This window comes from Stegodyphus dumicola, chromosome 4 (assembly GCF_044657685.1).
Source record: "Stegodyphus dumicola isolate Sdum_Otavi_A_Nest chromosome 4, ASM4465768v1".
In the NCBI taxonomy this organism is placed as follows: domain Eukaryota; kingdom Metazoa; phylum Arthropoda; class Arachnida; order Araneae; family Eresidae; genus Stegodyphus; species Stegodyphus dumicola.
This window is the reverse complement of record NC_140771.1, coordinates 106017714-106030299: the sequence shown is the minus strand read 5'-3', so window position 1 is coordinate 106030299 and position 12586 is coordinate 106017714. Positions and strand designations below refer to the sequence as shown.

At 38.1% G+C, this 12586-nt stretch overlaps 1 protein-coding gene across 3 annotated transcripts in view; it reads left to right on the top strand.

The window, feature by feature from the left end:
• Positions 1-12586, top strand: part of LOC118179653 (cytoplasmic dynein 1 intermediate chain-like) — a 140030-nt gene that overhangs the window by 93523 nt on the left and 33921 nt on the right. For all 3 annotated transcript variants that reach the window (XM_085815310.1, XM_085815307.1, XM_085815309.1), the window contains one exon: positions 1383-1503. In XM_085815310.1, the coding sequence (XP_085671436.1) occupies positions 1383-1503 (121 nt within the window). The remainder of the gene's footprint in view (positions 1-1382; positions 1504-12586) is intronic.

Genomic DNA, 12586 nt, shown 5'->3' with positions numbered 1-12586 from the left:
AAACTTCACAGTTGTGGTGCCGTGCACTACAATATAACAAGCGGTAAAGTGTCTTATTTACGCCCCTCCGCGTCTGCGAGTGCAATCCACAGCTGTAACTCGAGAAATAGACAGTCCCGTTGTTAGGCGAAATGTGCACCACGTTATTTTCATTTTTGCAATAAATGCCTATTGACGTGGTGTTCACATCGCTGGCGGTTTGAGACAAAAGCATTTCAACGTGCGTGGCACGTCTCTTTTTAGCGCAAGTGGTTAACATACAACTCAGGTAAAGAATCTAGTAAGATTGAATCATCCCCCCCTCCCTAAGGCATGTGCCTGTGCTATACCTGGGGGGGGGGGGAATGTGTTTTTTTTATTATGTGGCACTAAAATTGGTTCATAAGGATAAAGAATTATTTTTGTTATTGTTGTTGAAGAATAATTATTTTATTCAAATACTTTTCACTTGGGATTGTCAACTACATGAACTGCTCTGCTTTTATCTGGTCTCTACTTTAACCCTCTGAATGGCTCGATTTTGGGATCTGCTCTTGAAGGACCTACATTGAAACAGCAATAAATAGCTAAATTTGTATATTTACTTATTTTCGTCATATGTTTCATGTGTATTTCATTTCTTATTCAGTAAAATATTTTCGTAAACTTTTATTCATTAAGATTATATTTTTACATCATTAAAGAAAATAAGAAAGCAATAATGTTATTGCAATATTTTAAATTGTAAGCTAATATAATATATCTAAAAATATCATGACGATCGGATAAAGGTGATCATGCCACTCAGTGGATTAATATACGTTAATTAGTTTATGTACATCAGTACATAAATTTAGCCAAATTGACTTTTTTTTTTTTTTTTTTTTAATGTTTAAATTGTATTTGTTTTTGCCTTCTTAATAATAATTTTCAGGTGCTTCTTGAATTGATTATCGTATATCATTTATTTTCTTCCCATTCTTCAGTAAATGTACATTTAATCATTCACACCTTAGGTGTCTTATGAAGATAAATTTATCTAAAATATTTAATTAATTTAAATTTATCTAAAACAGTTTATCTCTTTATGTTTTATTCTATTAAGAAAGGTATTGTATTACTAGAAATGATAAGTTCAAGGGATTCAAAATTTATATGTTGTGTACTTTAATTTTTTTTATGAGCATATAATTCTAGTAATTAAAATGTAATGAAACAAGGGTCTAAATTGCCAGTCACTAGCTGTAATCTCTAGAACTGAGTAACTAACTGTTATGCATTGTTGATATTTTCAGTTGCTTAAATGACTAAACTTATTCTTAAATGTTAAGATTTTTGTAATAAAATTTTAGAGAAGCATTCTTCTTGTCTAAATGTGTTATTCATCTAAACTGTGTTTATAGGACTCAATAGAATTGAATCAGCAGAAACAGTCAAGGACAGTAGCAGTAACATGCATGGCATTTCCTAATGATGAATTTAACAACTTTGTAGTTGGTGGTGAAGATGGCATAGTTTACTCTGGTAAATATTTTCTTTTTCACTGTTAGCTATATAATTACTTATGCATTGAGAAGGATAATAACATTTTGAAATGGTGTCGAATCACATTAACATTTCATTCCTGTGTAAGGTATATTTTAATTTTATAACAGTTATTTTAATTTCAAATGTCTAAGCAGCAGTCGCCCTCAGGGGGCTCACTTTTGAGAGTACGGGTGTGGCAATCCCAAGGTACCCTAGCCCTTCAGAGGATCATCTTCTTGGTGAGACGGGTGTCACGATCCTGAAGCCCCTGTGATCTATCTTCTTTTCTGTCTCCTCTCCTCTTGGCTGGAACTTTTTGCCTTCCCTTCTCCCTCATGGTTTCTCTCTACAAAGTTTGGGGCTCGTCACGAGAGACTGGAGCAGCCCTTGTCTCTAGTTTTTGAGGGGCAAGAAAACTGCCCACGTGTTTGCCGTGCATGGAGACCCGTGTCGCTGGAAAGGAGGAACCTGGTAGTTGAGGGGCGAGGTACTGTCCCCAACACACTACTTTGGCAGGGTTCGTACGGCCCTTAAAAGTCCTTAATTTTTTCAAAAATGATTTTTGGTCCTTAAAAGTCCTTAATTTTGGCCAAAATGAATAAATGGTCCTTAATTTTGCTTATTTGACATTTCTTATCATTTCTAATGATTGCCATTCTATGTGTGAATTGCGATTTCTCGTGAATATGGAATTAAAATTGCACGGCTCTTAACCAATCTGTTGGCGAATTTGCGTTGCAAACGATTTAAAAAAAAAAAAAAAAAAAAAATTAGCTACCCGAACGAAAGTATCGGTGTCTCATTGGCTATTCACCCAATCTTTCGAAACAGGTGTTATCCATAAATTTAGGCAGATTGTGACGAAAGCGTGAAGCCGGAAGTTCTTTAAGAGGCGAAAGTGATGATGAAGGTGCTCGAGAAAAAAAAAAGGGGGAGGATTCTGAAAATATTTGCCAAAATTACAGCAATCCCAACCTGGAAGGCCACAACCCTTTCGACGCCAATAGGAACGAGATGCCTGGAAAGTGCATTTTGAATAAACTGTGGCTTCATCAAGCTGACTACAAAGACTGGATATTGATAGATGACAATCCGTATAAAGGTAAATGTGGTGTTTGTCTGAAACAATTTGAAATTTCTATAATGGGAGAATCAGCGCTGAAAATTTGCATGAAAATTAAGTTTCGTTTTATCATTTCAATTTGTTTTTACACGGTTTTGCTTAGCTTAATTTCTGTGTTTGTTTCAATTAAGCCATAAATTAATTTTTTATCACTTTCTGCGGAGTTTATTCTCTTTTGCACATACTATATGTATGGGATATCGGGATTATGAGTTTATTCCTGCAGAGGGTCTATTATCGATTTCGTGGGAAATCTGTTGGCTCCGTTTCGATTTTAGGTCACCAAGGGCAAATTCGGTAATGCTAGCCGAGAAAAAGTGAAGTTCGGAAATACGTTTTGAAGCTTCAATAGACAATTAAGTATTTGATTTAATCCTATGCTGTTGATAGTAAAGCATTATTTTTGCTAATGGCGATACAATTATTAGTTGAAAACAAACTAATTAAAAAAATTTTAATATTTTTAAAGCTGAAAACAACTACAGTCAAAAGTCGTTAATTCGGACACCCATAATCCGGAATGATCTATAATCCGGACCTCAAAGCTAAAAACTTTCTGCACATGCGCCGCGTTGACACATGCGCATAGATGTTTACGCGTGCGCGTAAGATCTTTTACGTCTGCGCATATGCGTGTGCGCAAGTGCAGAATACGTTTTCGCGTGCGCGTTTTATGTATAACGGACGGTATAATCTAAAATTATCTAATTATCTATTTCAGTTAATGTTGATGATTGCATTGTTCCTTAATCTTTGAATTGGATCCGGCTTATTATTTTTTGCAGACTGTAAGAGCAGTACTATAAAAGTAAACTTGAACTTTCGATTATGTCAAAAAGAATTTCCAATTCTGGAGCTCCCAAAGGATCGTACAAAACGAAAGTATGTTTCGATGTCCATCAAACAAAAAGTGGAATTGCTGCAAAAAATGGATAAAGACATGAAGAATGTGACAGAGAGGTTAGTGAAAACGAAAAAATTTCGATTGACAAGTTAGTCGGTATTCTCGGCACAGCAATTAACGGGACTTGAACAGCGGAACTTTGTAACTAAACAAGAAATTATGCCTGTTTATAGAATTAAAGAGAAAGTATTATCACATAAAATGAAGCAACTTAAATAACTTACATTGAAAGAAATGTTTAATAAAGTAAACAAATAAATATTAAGCTTTTTTGTTTTTTGTAAATTTTGATACTCTTTAGATCATAATTGTTCTTTATTACATAAATTACGGTTTCATATTTTTAATTTTAGAATTTCTGCATGCCATCTTAGGAGATTTAAACTGATGATCTATAATCCGGAAAAATCGATAATCCGGAATAGCCGAAGTCCCGACGAGTCCGGATTAACGACTTTTGACTGTAATTGAAACTAATTTTTATGAATTAACTAGATGTAAAATTAACTTTCATAAATTACTAAAGTTATTGGGTAGAAGTTTAACTGAAAATATACATTCCGTATTATATATATATATATATTTATACAGTACAAAGTCCGAGGTCGGAACTTCGGCGATCCCAGATTTGAGATTTTTCCGGATATTAGATCATTTTAAATTTACTAAGATGGCACGTAGAAATTATAAAATTGAAAATATGAAATCGTGATTTATGAAATAATGAAGCATTTATGATTTAAAGGGTATCAAAATTTACAAAAGAAAAGAGCTTAATATTTATATGTTTACTTTATTAAACATTTCTTTCAATATGAGTTGTTTGATTTGTTTTCTCTGCTGATACTTTAGACTAATACTATAGACATATAATTTCTTGTTGAGTTATTAAGTTCCATTGTTCAAGTCCTGTAATTGCTGTGTCGAGAATTCCGAATAACCTTTCAATCAAAATTTTTTCTCGTTCAGTAACCTCTCTGTTACTTTCTTCACTATCGTAGTTGTATTTGCTGGATTTAGAACCATACTACAGATTTCGCCCTCCGTTAATTGATTGATGATTGGGGCATTGTCATCGCAATGAAAAATTTCTGTTTAACTTCCCTAAATTCTGCCGCCTGGCGCGGCCATGCGAGCTCTGGCGCTGGTTCTGGCTTTATGTGAATAACAAATCAGTTATTCTTAATTCAAATAGCACTAAATATAATCGTTTGTCCTATGAGTATCATTAACAAAATCTATTTTTAGCATAAGGAAAGAAATTTCTGTTAAATCTCCCCTTGTCACCATTTTAGCGCATTAAACTTAAATCTGTAATCGAATAATACTCTGTTATTTAGCGTCGCTGCATGAGTCATCACTCAAGTTGTCATCCGTTGATAAACATGCAGTGATGAAAGCAAAATACAATAAATAATGATTCGCGACTTCAGCATCAAGGATATAAAATATTAGTTGGTGTAAAATTAACAAATGTTTCGGTTTGAGATTATGCCAAGCAGATACGCAGCTATGGAGTCAAGTTACTAATTACACAAATTTATGCTAAAATAATTATTTCTTCAATAATGAGATATTTTATTTAGTGCCAAACTGAGATTAAGAATCGAGATTTCCGGCATGTTTTTTTATGATGAGGAAAAAAATCTAATGTGCATGCGTAAAGCATATCCCTTCCCTCCAAAAATGCCCTAAAAAATTGTTATTGGTGGCTTTGAGGTCCGGATTTTAGATCATTCCAGATATTGGATCTCGGAATTTGTACTGTATATATATATATATACTGTATATATATATTGTATATTGTTGCGTGCCTACGGGTTCGTTATGAAATGAATGCACAAGTCCGGTGAAAAATGAACAAAAATTTATTATTATCACAACAAAAATGCTTAAATTTTCTCAAATTATCATGCAGTATTACAGTATCTCACAGTAGTTATCTTTTAACTACTCAAATGTCCAATAGAACGTAATTCAAAACAGCTAAAGAAACGCTAATCCGTGAATTTGCTACAACCAACAAGAGCAGTTTTCTAAACAACAACAAACGAAGCAACAACTACGAACTGAGATGTTTTCCTCCTTTTATAAGATTTTAAAATCACGCGCTAGAATTTTCCAGTACTTTCTCAAAATCAAAAAGAGATATTTATTTATTTAATGCACACGCTCTTGTATTTTCAATTTTTTCGGCTTAGCTTTCTTTTAATATTCATCACGCGCTGCACTGCGCGAGAAATAAAACCATTTAATTTATAATTGAACTAACATTAGCTTTTTAAATACCAATTTCGTAACACTGCCCCCTTCCCAAGGACTGCACGTCCCGGGCAGTACAATCCCTGGACAGGAAACTAAACTTACAACTGTGGCATAAATGCATTAATAAGCATTACATTACAATAATAAACAACATGAACAATAAATGCAATAAATAAAACAAATCAAATGCTATCAAATACAAAATGCAAATCAAATACTAAATACAAATCAAATCAAATACACATTTAAAAACAAAAAGGACCATGGTCTTATACTATTTACAATTATTTACATTACGTACTATGGCCATAGTAATGAGCTAACCTGTCGTAATGAATGACTTTAGGTTTAGAGTTCGAAGACTTACGAATCCAAACCACGACGTCATTCAGCCTGTTTAGGACTGTGTACGTGCCATCCCAAGGTGACTGTAGGTTCGGACAAAGTCCTTTCCGTCGAGTCGGATTCCACAACCACACCTTGTCTCCTTCATGGAATTGATGTTCAGTAGCTCTTGTGTCATATCGGGTTTTCATCGTCTCCGTCGCAAAGTTGACTCGCTCTCGTGCAAAGTTGTGCATCACTTCAAACCGGGCCTGGAGACCTTGAATATATTCCTCAGACGATGAAGGAGCATCCGGAGGGCGGCCAAACAATAGATCACAAGGCAGACGAAGGTCATGACCGAAGAGCATCTGTGATGGAGAATAGCCGGTAGTCTCGTGGACAGCACTGCGGTAAGCCAGTAAAAAGAGTGGTAATTTCTTGTCCCAGTCCTGTTGGTTTCTGGAAACCACTAATGAGAGGTTATTAAGGATGGTTCGATTGAACCTCTCTACCATGCCGTCCGACTGGGGATGCAATGGCGTTGTTTGAGTTTTGTCAATGCCAAGTAGTTTGCATAGTTCTTTGATTACTGCCGAGGCAAAATTCCTTCCCTGATCGAAATGTAACTGAAGAGGCACTCCGAACCTGGAAATTCAGTGCTGTATCATTACCTCAGCTACTGTGACAGCCTTTTGATCAGGAATAGGATAAGCTTCAGGCCACTTGGTGAAGTAATCAATGACAACGAGTATGTATTTGTTGCCATCAGCAGTTTGTGGCAGAGGTCCCAGGATGTCAAGGCCCACCAGCGGCCGAGTTGTAAAATCGCTGAACACTGGTAGTTCGGTCCGAGGTTCGAATCCCGCGAACAGGCTGGCTGCATGGGCGTTTTCGTGGTTTTCCCCATGTGTAACGTGTATACGAGCCAGTTTCCCTTAGAAAGTCCTCCACGAAGGCATCCCTCCCTTTAGGCAGATAGCCCTAGTGTGCTTTGCCATATTCTCAATACACCAACACCAACACCCAGGATGTCAAAGGCGATACGTTCAAAAGGCGCCCCTACGTTGTAACGTTGCAGCTTGCCTTGGCTGCGTTTCCTCGGTCCTTTCCGACCTGCACAGGCATCGCAAGATCGGCACCACTTTTGCACGTCATCCTTTGCATTATTCCAGTAAAAGCGCTCACGAACTCTCTGTAAGGTCTTCATAATTCCAAAGTGACCTCCTGTAGGGGTGTTATGTAGTTCTTTAAGGACATCAGGAATCCGGGATCTTGGAAGTATGAGTTGCCATCGGAACGTCTTCCCATCATCCGATTCGAATTTCCGGTATAAGACGCCATTTTGAATGTGAAGTGAATTCCAGAGTGGCCAATATTGTTTGGTTGTAGGACTACAGAAAGAAATGTCCTGCCAGGTAGGTTTTCTGTTTGATGACTCCAATAAATCAATTATGGGTTTAATGTTGCGGTCTTCCAGCTGGTCTTTCCTGATTTCATCATCACTCCACGGTTCTCGATCAGCCGATGCTGATGTTGTAATTTGTCTTGCGACCGGAGTCAGCAGCTCGTATTTCGCTTCCACCCTGGAACAATATCGGCAGCTTTCCGGACAAGGTCGTCTAGACAGGGCGTCGGTGTTCCCGTGTGATGATCCCTTACGATGACGGATAGTGATGTCATATTCTTGGAGTCTCTGTATCCACCTGGCTATTTGACCCTCAGGATTCTTGAAATTTAAAAGACAGGCCAATGAGGCATGGTCCGTGCAGAGGAGGAATTTCCTCCCGTATAGATAATGATGGAAATGTTCTACAGCTTTGACTATGGCAAGCAACTCTTTCCTAGTAACACAGTAATTACTCTCCGATTTAGACAGGAACTTGCTCCAGTTAGCTACTACACGTTCTTGGCCGTCTATTTTGTGGGACAAAACAGCACCGACACTTTCATTGCTCGCGTCCGTGTCAAGAATAAATGGTCTGTCGAGCTGAGGATACGTCAGGATTGGAGCAGATGTTAAAGCTTCCTTTAAGTTGTTAAATGCATCCTCGCATTCCTTTGTCCACAAGAATCTTTGCTTGCTCTCTGTCAGCTTGTGAAGGGGTCTTACGATGGAAGAAAAGTCCTTCACGAATCTCCTATAGTAGGTGCAAAGCCCTAGGAAGCTTCTCAACTGATGGACATTTTTGGGACGTTTCCAGGATTTAACGGCTGACACCTTTTCAGGATCCGTGCACACACCTTCTGCAGAGATGACATGTCCCAGGTAAGTCACTTCCTTTCGGAACAATTTGCATTTAGCGGGACTCAGCTTCAGATTGGCCTCTTTCAGTTTCTGAAGCACCTTTCTAAGATTTTCTAAATGCTCTTCAAAACTCTTTCCAACGATGATGATATAGTCCAGGTATATCAGACAGGCTTCGTAGGAAAGACCTTTCAAAACGGTCTCCATAAGGCGTTCGAATGTTGCCGGCGCATTACACAGTCCAAACGGCATCACCTTGAATTGCCAAAGTCCTTGACCCGTAGTAAATGCCGTCTTTTCTCGGTCTTCAGGGTGTATTTATACCTGCCAATAACCACTCTTTAAATCAAGTGTTGAGAACCACTTGCTTCCAGAAAGAGTGTCTAGAATGTCGTCAATTCTAGGAAGAGGGTAACTGTCTTTCTTCGTAACCTCATTCAACCGGCGATAGTCAACGCAAAATCTTGTTGAGCCGTCTTTCTTTCTGACAAGAACGATGGGAGATGCCCATGGACTTGTTGAAGGCTCGATGACATTGCCTTCTTCCATATCCTTTAAAAGTGTTCGTACCTCTTCCTGTTTAGCAATCGGTAGACGTCTTGGATGTTGCTTGATCGGAGGATGATCACCGGTATCAATTCTATGTTGTGTCAAACTGGTTCGACCCACGGCAGAAGACAAGCGGGAGAAAACAACTTGAAGATCTTTAATGACGCTATCGGCAGCATTTTTCTCTTCATAGTTTAATTGCGCATTCTGAAGTAACTCTGATGTAATGCTTTCTGAAGACACAGATTCTTGGATGTTACTCTTTCTTTCAACGGTGGTTACTGGAGTACATGCTGCAACCACTTCACCTTTCTTAATACAGTCAAAAGTCGTTAATTCGGACACCCATAATCCGGAATGATCTATAATCCGGACCTCAAAGCTAAAAACTTTCTGCGCATGCGCCGCGTTGACACATGCGAATTGGCGTTTACGCATGCGTGTAAGACCTTTACGTGCACGCGCATATGCGTGTGTGCAAGTGCAGAATACGTGTTCGCGTGCGCGTTTAACGTATAACGGACGGTATATGCTAAAATTATACAATTATCTATTTCAGTTAATGTTGATGCTTGCGTTATTCCTTAATCTTCGAATTGGATGCAGCTTATTATTTTTTGCAGACTGTAAGAGCAATTTTATAAAAGTAAACTTGAACTTTCGATTATGTCAATTTCCGATTCTGGAGCTCCCAAAGGATCTACAAAACGAAAGTATGTCTCGATGTCCGTCAAACAAAAAGTGGAATTGCTGCAAAAAATGGATAAAGACATGAAGAAGGTGACAGAGAGGTTAGTGAAAACGAAAAAATTTCGATTGACAAGTTAGTCGGTATTCTCGGCACAGCAATTATGGGACTTGAACAGCGGAGCTTTTTAACTGAACAAGAAATTATGCCTGTTTATAGAATTAAAGAGAAAGTATTATCACATAAAACGAAACAACTTACATTGAAAGAAATGTTTAATAAAGTAAACAAATAAATATTAAGCTTCTTTTTTTTTTTTTTGTAAATTTTGATACCCTTTAGATCATAATTGTTCTTTATTTCCTAAAATACGGTTTCATATTTTTAATTTTAGAATTTGTGCATGCCATCTTACGAGATTTAAACTGATGATCTATTATCCGGAAAAATCGATAATCCGGAATCGCCGAAGTCCCAACGAGTCCGGATTAACGACTTTTGACTGTAATTCTGACCTTCTCAGTTACATTGGCGACTCTCACCGGGATAACCGTTCTGGATAGGTCGACGAGTGTTGAGGCTACTAGTAGTCCTTTTGGGCTATTACAGTTATTTCGATATTCTATGATGCCGTAGCAGAAATTTCTGTTTTCGGCTATGGATCCAGAAAGTAAAATTTCTGTTCTTGCCGGTATTGTGATATTGTCTTGTGCTATAATTTTATGGACAGATTTAACTTCTTCATCATTAACTCCAAATAAGGCTATGTCCTCAGATGTAGAATGCAATTCGTTATTTTTAAAGTCCAAGGAAAAATTGTATTTCCTTAGAAAGTCCAATCCGAGTATGCAAGAATCAGTGATCTCTGCTACATATGCCGTGTGATGGTAAGCGGCATTTCCAAACGTGATGTTAACATTTACTTTTCCTTCGATGTCGATCTTCTCACCGGACACAGTTTGGAGGGTAACGCAGGACGGCGTCCAGATAAGTTTGTTTCCCAGTTGTTGAGCCAAATCTTTTCAGATGATGGTAACGTTGGCTCCTGTATCTATCGTCATATTGCAGGGGACTCCATTAATATATCCTATTATGAAAAGTCCATTACTGCCGCCTCTCACTGCAGAAATCTGAAACGCTTTAAACTGGGGCTTTTCATTATCTGGCAACCTCCGCCCCGCAAGATGGCCACTAATTAGTTTCCATGCTGTTTGTTAGGAGCGGTCTTAACATCCGTACCCTGGGGTATTCTGCAGTTTTGTTGTATGTGTCCTTCAGCACCGCAGTTTCAGCACTTAACGGTCGGTTTCTTCTCACCAATATTCTGTCTCAAGGAGTTCAGTTGTCTAGTTAAATCGTCTAGACGAGCAGTGACTTGATCCCCTGGCTCCTGCACTTGAGCAGCTCTGACTGGGTGGCAGTCTCGACGAGTGGCTTGCTGGGCTGCCTCGAATTTCAGGGCGTACACTAGAGCGCTTTTTAAATCTTTAACATCCACCATTCGGAGAGCCTTCTGTATTTCGGGATCACGGATGCCATTGATAAAGTACTGCAGGGACAGGATTTCCCTCGTTTCTCTCGGGCACTCCGTAAAGGCGAGGTGGGACAGCCTTTCAACATCTGTGGCGAGTTCCTGGAGTGATTCGGTGGGCTTCTGTTGACAGGATTTTAATTGAAACCTGCTGTAGACTTTTAAACACTTCTCGCCAAAGCGCAGCTCCAATGCGCCGGATAGAGCTTCGAAGTCAAGTCTTTGGTTTTCTGGAAGCGTCTGCAGGATATCCGCTGCGTCTACTCTTAGAGAAGCGGCGAGATGACAGGCCTTAGTTTGGGAATCCCATCCATTCGCATCCGAAACGATAGAAAATTGTGTTTTATACACTTGCCAGGATGTCTTCCCATTATATGTCGATAACTTCAGAGATGGACGAGCAGGCATCGGTAAGAATTTAAAACCCTCAGAATTGCTTCCTTCTGTCGCTATGCTCTTCTTTAAAGTGTACTTCTTTTGCAACGGCAGCAGAAACCCTTTCCTCAATTTGTTGTTGGACGGCAGAAACTCTTTTTTCAATTTGTTGCTCTACCGCAGAAACTCTTTCTTGAATTTCTCCAACTTTGTCATCAACTGTATCCATTCTTCCTTCCATAGCTTGGAACTTGTTTTCTATTATGCAAGTAATTTCTCTCTTCAATTTCTCTTGACCTACTTTCATTTCCTCCTTAATAGATTTCATCTCTCTTCTAACGGATTCTTCCATTTTTTTCTGACTAGCTTCCATCTTTTCTTTCATTTCTTCTTGGCCCAATTTCATTTCTCCCTTAACGGATTCCTGGCCCAACTTCATTTCTTCTTTAACGGATCTAATTTCTTCTTTAACAGAGTCTTTCATCTCTTCTTTAAATGTAGCAAAGGCTGCCATGAATTGTTTTAACTGTTCTTCCATCGCTCTTGTGATTGGCATTCAATATACCACCCCTGACATCAAAAATTGTTGCGTGCGTACGGGTTCGTTATGAAATGAATGCACGAGTCTGGTGAAAAATGAACAAAAATTTATTATTATCACAACAAAAATGCTTAAATTTTCTCAAATTATCATGCAGTATTACAGTATCTCACAGTAGTTATCTTTTAACTACTCAAATGTCCAATAGAACGTAATTCAAAACAGCTAAAGAACGCTAATCCGCGAATTCGCTACAATCAACAAGAGCAGTTTTCTAAACAACAACAAACGAAGCAACAAGTACGAACTGAGATGTTTTCCTCCTTTTATAAGATTTTAAAATCACGCGCTAGAATTTTCCAGTACTTTCTCGAAATCAAAAAGAGATATTTATTTATTTAATGCACACGCTCTTGTATTTTCAATTTTTTCAGCTTAGCTTTCTTTTAATATTCGTCACGCGCTGCACTGCGCGAGAAATAAAACCATTTAATTTATAATTTAACTAACATTAGCTTTTTAAATATGAAAT